Source organism: Microtus ochrogaster, chromosome 1 (assembly GCF_000317375.1).
Source record: "Microtus ochrogaster isolate Prairie Vole_2 chromosome 1, MicOch1.0, whole genome shotgun sequence".
Classification (NCBI taxonomy): domain Eukaryota; kingdom Metazoa; phylum Chordata; class Mammalia; order Rodentia; family Cricetidae; genus Microtus; species Microtus ochrogaster.
Window position 1 is genome coordinate 7,850,135 of NC_022009.1, and position 7,064 is coordinate 7,857,198.

The following is a 7,064-nucleotide window of genomic DNA, read 5'->3' on the forward strand; positions in this document are numbered from 1 at the left end:
GATATGTTAACCTAGTTTCACACACCTGCACACATGTGATATGTTAACCTAGTTTCACACACCTGCACACATGTGATATGTTAACCTAGCTTCACACAACTGCACACATGATGTTAATCTAGTTTCACATACCTGCATACATGTGATATGTTAACCTTTCAATTAATTTCACCACAGTTCCTCCTTTAATAATGGGGATTCCACTTCTACTTTGCAAGTTGTCTTCAAAAACAATGTTTTCCTCAGAGTCCTTTACCACAAAGCGATACACGTCTGGACTTGGCAGCCTGAGCGGCTGCTCATTCTCCTCCTTCAGCAGCACGGAGTCCAGCATTCTGTCCAGAGTACTTCGGTAGTGGAGGGAGATGAGGGCTGCCATCCAATTATTCTTCTCTTCTGCTGACTTAGCAGCAAATATTACACTGTTTTCATCTTTGGAAACTAATTCAAAAGCATGTTTGCATTCACAAGTATCTTCCTTATCACAGATTTGAATTTTCCTCATGACAAACTTCTCTTTTAACCTGTACTCTGCATTACTACAGCCGGGAAGTCGGGTCTGGCAATGATTAGGTTTACAGCTGATCATCAAGCCATCAAAGAGGAAAATATGTCTCTCGTGTTTAGCACCAATTCTGGTCAATGGCCCCTCCATTATAAATTCATTACAGCACTGTCCAATATCTTTGCCTTCCCACCCATCTATGTTTTTCTGAATTTCATTCATTTTTTTAATAGCTAGATGCTTGCTTCTTAATTGACGATTGTAAAAAAGGCAAACAGGGTCCCTAAAAAAAAATAAAGAAAGGTTAATTTGGCTTATTAAATTATAATAATTATGTAATACCAAATCAAATAACAAAAGTATTACGCTGAATTGAGGGGTCTAGTTAAATGACTGAGTACATGCTTAGCATTAAAAAGCCCTGAGTCTGAATACCCAGCATACAAAAGCTTAAGTAACCAAATATTAAACTATATTGCTAACAATTATTTTCTTCTAGCCCTGCCCCTGAACACCAAATGATCCAAGTTCACTACTGTCAAAGAACTGCATTTCTAGAGCCATAAGAACCAAAATTATAGGGGGAAATCCCATGTTGCCTGCAAAAAACAACATAAAATTTCATTAAACATATATTTAAATGAACACATATGTCCTACAGTATAACAATGGTAATTTTGCCATTTCCTGACTAAAACAAACCAAAAAAGGACAAACATAACTTTTAAAAATGCAGTTAGGGGCTGGAGAGACGGCTCAGCGGTTAAGAGCACCGCCTGCTCTTCCAGAGTCCTGAGTTCAATTCCCAGCAACCACGTGGTGGCTCACAACCATCTGTAATGAGATCTGGTGCCCTCTTCTGGCCTACAGGCAGGATACTGCATGCATGCACAAATAAATAAATAAATCTCAAAAAAAAATACAGTTAAAACAAACTTGGGGAAAGTAAGCATCACACACAATGAGGGAAACATAAACATTCATATTTGGAACAATCTCAAATTACCCTGGTCGGCGTCTAGGTGAATGCTGCTTGTAAATTCTGTCCATGCTGCCCTGGAGATTCATGAGAGCAGTGATAGCCTGATTCAAACACTCTCTGTCTTCCTGTTCTTCACTACATGCTTTCAACTGCTAAGGAGGAAAAAGATAAAATTACATTGCTTGGTTCTATTCTCAACATTGTTGTAGTTAAAGCAGCAACAAATATTCAAAACTTAAATGTACTGATGCACTAGCTTGAATATGCAATGTCTCCCACAGGTTAAAGTGTTTGGACACTAAGTTCAAGTTGGTAGCACAGTTTGGGAAGGGCTGTTGACCCACAGAAGGTGGAGCTTTTTGACTGAGGATGCTGTGTCCGTCAACTGTAAACCAGAGTAACCCATTCCTCACTCACGCTGCTCCTTGTCAGATATTTGGATGCAGTAAAAAGACTAAAGTGCTTAATAAAGACAGCTATAACTTTGTATAATTATATATACCATCATACTTTCAACACACAAAACAATTTAAAGTATTTAAATCATGATGTTTAAGTTATTTTCAGGGTCAGCAAGATGGTTCTGTGTTTAAAGTGCTTGTTGCACAAACCAGATGATGAGCTCAGTCTCCAGAACCCATGTAAAGGTGAAGTAGAGAACCAGATGATGAGCTCAGTCTCCAGAACCCATGTAAAGGTGAAGGAGGGAACCAGATGATGAGCTCAGTCTCCAGAACCCATGTAAAGGTGAAGGAGAGAACCAGATGATGAGCTCAGTCTCCAGAACCCACGTAAAGGTGAAGGAGAGAACCAACTCCACGAAGCTTGTCTTCTGCATATGCTCCATGGCGCCCAAACCCTAACTCAACACTATACACCCATGATTAAAAAAATTTTAAAGCTACTTTAATTCACAAATATGAAGGCAGAAAATAAGATTAACTCCTAAAATTAATACATGCTCTTTAATAGTTAAATACTTATGTTCTGGTAATTTCAAAAAGTTTACATATATTTGTTATACAATAGATAAATTTTAACACTTCAATGTATATTAAGTTGCATGTAAGCAAACATTATAAAGGGTTTTATCGATATACTTTTAATTTTTAAATTATTATATGTATATGGCTGTTTTGTTTACATGTATATCTACACACCATGTGTGCCTGGTGCCCACAGAGACCAGAAGAGGGCATCAGGTGCCCAGGAACTGAAGCCATCACATGGGTACTGGCAACTGAAACCAGATCATCCGCAAGAGGATATTTTTATAACATTAAAGTCCACCACTCTAGAACCAAGAAATCATGAAAGTTGATATTTTAAATTTTAATCATCCTTAGAATTAAAGTTTTACAAGTTATTTTTTAATTCTTCAAATTTTGGCTTTATTTCATCTACTGAAAATTTTCTTTTATATTTCACTCAGAAGAAAACTTTCTCTCAAAAAGAAAAAATACTTTTTAATAAAGTTATGTATATAAGATTATATGCCAATATTTTAAACTTTTTTGATAGAGATCCAAGTATTACATAGATATTATATATGGAAAGTATATAAATTAAATATATATTTAAGTAACAACTATGAGAAAATTATCACTTCAAAGAAATTTTGACACTCAAATTTATTTCACAATCTTAACTAGAAAGTCTCCTCCTATTTCAAGAAAGGCTCTCCTCGTATTTCAAGGAGTTCAAAGGTTAACTATTTGAATGTTGCTGTAGATCTGGCCCAAACCTTTCAATTGTCCCCTACTTGGAACACAGACATCGGATTTTCCAAGGGTATCTAAAAAAATCTTGCCACCAAAAGATTAACAATGAAAATGACTATATTAGAAGTAGTGTCTTAATATCTAGATTACTAAAAAACACTGAAAAGATAATGAGCAAAATAAAATAAACAACCCAAAGTTTGAAAAAGGATCAGGTTTTGTTATTCTGAATTTTAGGTAACCACATAATAAAAGTTATTTACTTTGTCTATATAAAAGACTTCTCAGGCTTAGGAGATGGCCCAGTGGTTAAGAACACTCGCTGGAGGACCCAGGTTTGGTTCCTAGAACCCAATGGCAGCTCACAACCATCTGTAACTCCAGTTCCAGGGGACTCAACACCTTTTTGTTTTGTAGACAATATACTTACATGGTACACAGACATATATACAGGCAAAACACACACATAAAAAGTGAAAATTAAAAAAGATTTCTTATAAAAAGAGTCATCTAAGCTCTACATTAAAATATCTTAATAGCTGGTGTAGTGTTGCACACTTTAATCCCAGCATGTGGGAGGCAAAAACAGGCAGATTTCTGTGAGTTCAAGACCAGCCTGGCCTATGTAGTGAGTTCCAGAATAAGCTACATAGTGAGATTCCCACTCCCTTCTCTCATATATATTTATCTTAAAGAAGAATGTTGATGGCATGAAATGTCTACTATAGGTTTTTTATTTTTCATTAAAATCTTCAATTATCAGCAGCTGTGAAATTCTACCAAACTTGGAACTACCCTAAATTCAGTTATAAAACTACTAAATTTCCCCTCTCCCTAATTCTATTCAAGCAAATTCACATGTTGTCTTTAAACAGTCATACAATAATTACAAGTTTGTCAAACAGAAAAAAAAAAGTCAGGAGATTTAGAGTTTCCCGGTAGAGGGAGTATATAAGACAATTGTTACATGGTACAATCTCAGTTCAATAACTTGCTAACTATTTCTTTGATTTTCAGCACTAAGATAAACGGAGAGACTGTCTGTGGCATTGGAGATGGAACCCAGAGCTTTGCATGTCTAGGTAAGTCTCTGCCGAGGCACACGCATAGCTAAGAGTGAGACCTAAGTGTCAGCTTGGTGGAGATCCACACTGCTTCTCTACAGGATTTGAAAGGATGCATTCTACACCACAGAAATCACGGTGGTGAACCAGCTGCATATGTGTCAAACTCTTCCATGTTTCTGTAGCTTTCTGTGCTGTGCCCTGGCCTACTCACCCAACTGGTGAACTTGCCTCCAATACACCACAAAATGCTTCTTAATGTTGAAGTTGCTTTTCAAATAATACCTTCCCTCTTTTACTGTTAATTTATAAGCAATGTTAAATGTATAGAACAGTTGCAAAAATAACAAAAAATTCTGAATACTCAAGTTTCTATTACTAACATTTTGCCCCATCCGTATTCTTTTGTGTGCATACCATCCCCCAACCTTACCCACGCCTCTCCTCACAGAGAAGGGGAAAACACTGCTGAATGGCTTTGAAGAACTTCCGGAATATCTTTATATCGCAAATCACTCTCAGAGTAGAGGACAACCCGTAGGAGTCAGTACCATGTCTGATGTGGGAGTGTCATATATCAATCTGTTGATTTCATTGGTTAAGCTATAAAGAAACTGCTTGGCCCTCATAGGTTAAAACATAGGTGGGAGGAGTAAACAGAACAGAATGCTGAGAGAAAGAAGCTGAGTCAGGGAGTCGCCATGATTCTCCCACTCCAGGCAGATGCAGGTTAAGATCATTCCTGGTAAGCCAGCTCTTGGGCTACATAGATTATTAGAGATGGGCTAGTCCAGGTGCAAGAGTTAGCTGAGAAGAGGCTAGATATAATGGGCTAAGCGGTGTTTAAAAGAATACAGTTTCTGTGTAATTATTTCGGGTAAAGCTAGCCGTGCAGGCGGCTGGGTGCCGGGGACGCAGCCCCGCCACTCGTATTACAACACATGTCTAATTCCTCAATCCTAGATGAGTTGATTTCTTTATGGCTCTGTAACTCATTGATTTACCTTGTCAGTACCTACAGTGGGGTGTCCACCATAAATGAAATGTTACTCACCTAAGTTGTCACAAGGATTTTTTTTGTCAGTAATGTTGACAAATTCTGTTATTCTTGTAGCTAATCATATGACTGTCAACAACTGTGAGCTTGATGGTAGATTGATTCCTAACTCTCTAACATGTATGTATTTGTATGTACATACATACGTGTACACACACACACACTTCTTAGACAGACTACTGGCTCATGCTACAAAAAATGGGAAATAAGAGCTGAGAAAACATCTTATCTTTCTGGAAGGTCCCCTTTGGGAAGACTGACTGCTATGACCTAAAGCTATCAATTTGTGTGGTAGGACAATAACACTTCTCTAGTCTCAAATGAACAGAATTATGGATATGAGATAAGCATTTGTTTCTATAGAATGTGTATATTTCTAAAATAACCATTCAATCTTAGGGAAATTGAAAAATTACCTTTAAGTGGTGTTCTTTACACTGTTAGTATTTCAGCAGTACATCTTAGAATAAGAATGTTCTTTTGTGGAATCAGAACAGAGTTCAGATCAACTTCACAAAATTTTACAACAATAAAGCTCTATGATCCTAGATTAGGGATATAGCTCATCGGTAGAGTGCTTGCCTAGCATCACCATGGCCCAGCACAGCATAAACCGTGTGGTAGCACACATCTGTAATCCTAGCACTTGGGAAGTGGGGGTTCATGGTCATTCCCATCTACACAGCAGACCAGCCTGGACTACATGGGACTCAGGCTCAATCAACAACAAAAGGCTCTATTCATCTAGAATACAGAGTTTTATAATCTGTCTCAGTAATGTCCTTTGAGGAACATTTCCTCTATTACAGGACCTAGTAAATGCTGCGTTAAGTTGTCAAGTTTATTGTTCCTCTTCATCTGCAGAGTTCCTCGGCATTGGTTTACATGATTCTTCCAAATAAATAACACAGACACAGATAGATAAGCTCCCATACAGCCAAGCCTCTAAGATTTTTTCTGACTTCCCAGGCAAAGCTGGTTACTTCTATACCAGTTATCCTACACGCCTACTGCATTTTGGAAAGTTTGTGCTAGATTCCAGTACGGCATTTTCACACACACTTTGCTCTTCGCTCACTGCCCCCTCTGTGTCTGTGCTCCCCCCCGCCAGTCTTCTTCCTAGTCGAGTCACTGCCTTCTGCTTTCATGCCACATGCATTCTTGGCCATCTATTTCTCCTTCTCTTCTCCCTACGTTAAGACCTTCTTCCCTTTTCAGGAGCCACTTTTATGACTTACACTCTCGTTCCTACATATATAAAAATTAAAATCCAACAGTGACATGTGAGAGAGAACATGGTACGAGCCTGGGCTATTTCACTTAAGATAATAATTAATTTCCAATTCTATTTTCCTGCAAATGTCATGATTTCATTTTTATTCATAGCTGAGTAAAAATTCATCATGTGAATATATATGTATTACATTCTTTATGCTTATCAGCTTATCAACATATGAATGGATTATTAAGCATTTATTCTAATTACTTCTTTGATATCCAAATTCTTCATTAAATTATAATAAAGCCCTTAAACAATAGAGATACATCCTTTTTTGTCCATTTTCAGTATAATATGGTTAGTACCCAACAGGCAGTTGTCAAAAGTAATCAGGATTGTGTGTGTGTGTGTGATACTCAAATCTTTTGTGTTTATATATAAATAACTGAATACTTTTAGTTCTCTGTGCATGATCTTTTATTTGTTTAATTTGTTTATTTAATATTTTTTTTTTTT

At 37.1% G+C, this 7,064-nt stretch overlaps 1 protein-coding gene across 2 annotated transcripts in view; it reads right to left on the reverse strand.

Annotated features, from left to right (window-relative positions):
* Sos2 (SOS Ras/Rho guanine nucleotide exchange factor 2) overlaps positions 1–7,064 on the reverse strand; it is a 102,235-nt gene that overhangs the window by 29,106 nt on the left and 66,065 nt on the right. Inside the window, exons 9-10 of one of the 2 annotated variants that reach the window (XM_005343147.2) lie at positions 1,512–1,636; positions 133–788 (exon numbers count right to left, since the gene is read on the reverse strand). In XM_005343147.2, coding sequence (XP_005343204.1) covers positions 133–788; positions 1,512–1,636 — 781 coding nt within the window. Of the gene's footprint in view, positions 1–132; positions 789–1,511; positions 1,640–7,064 lie in introns of both variants that reach the window. The other variant, XM_005343146.3, reaches the window with a different exon arrangement.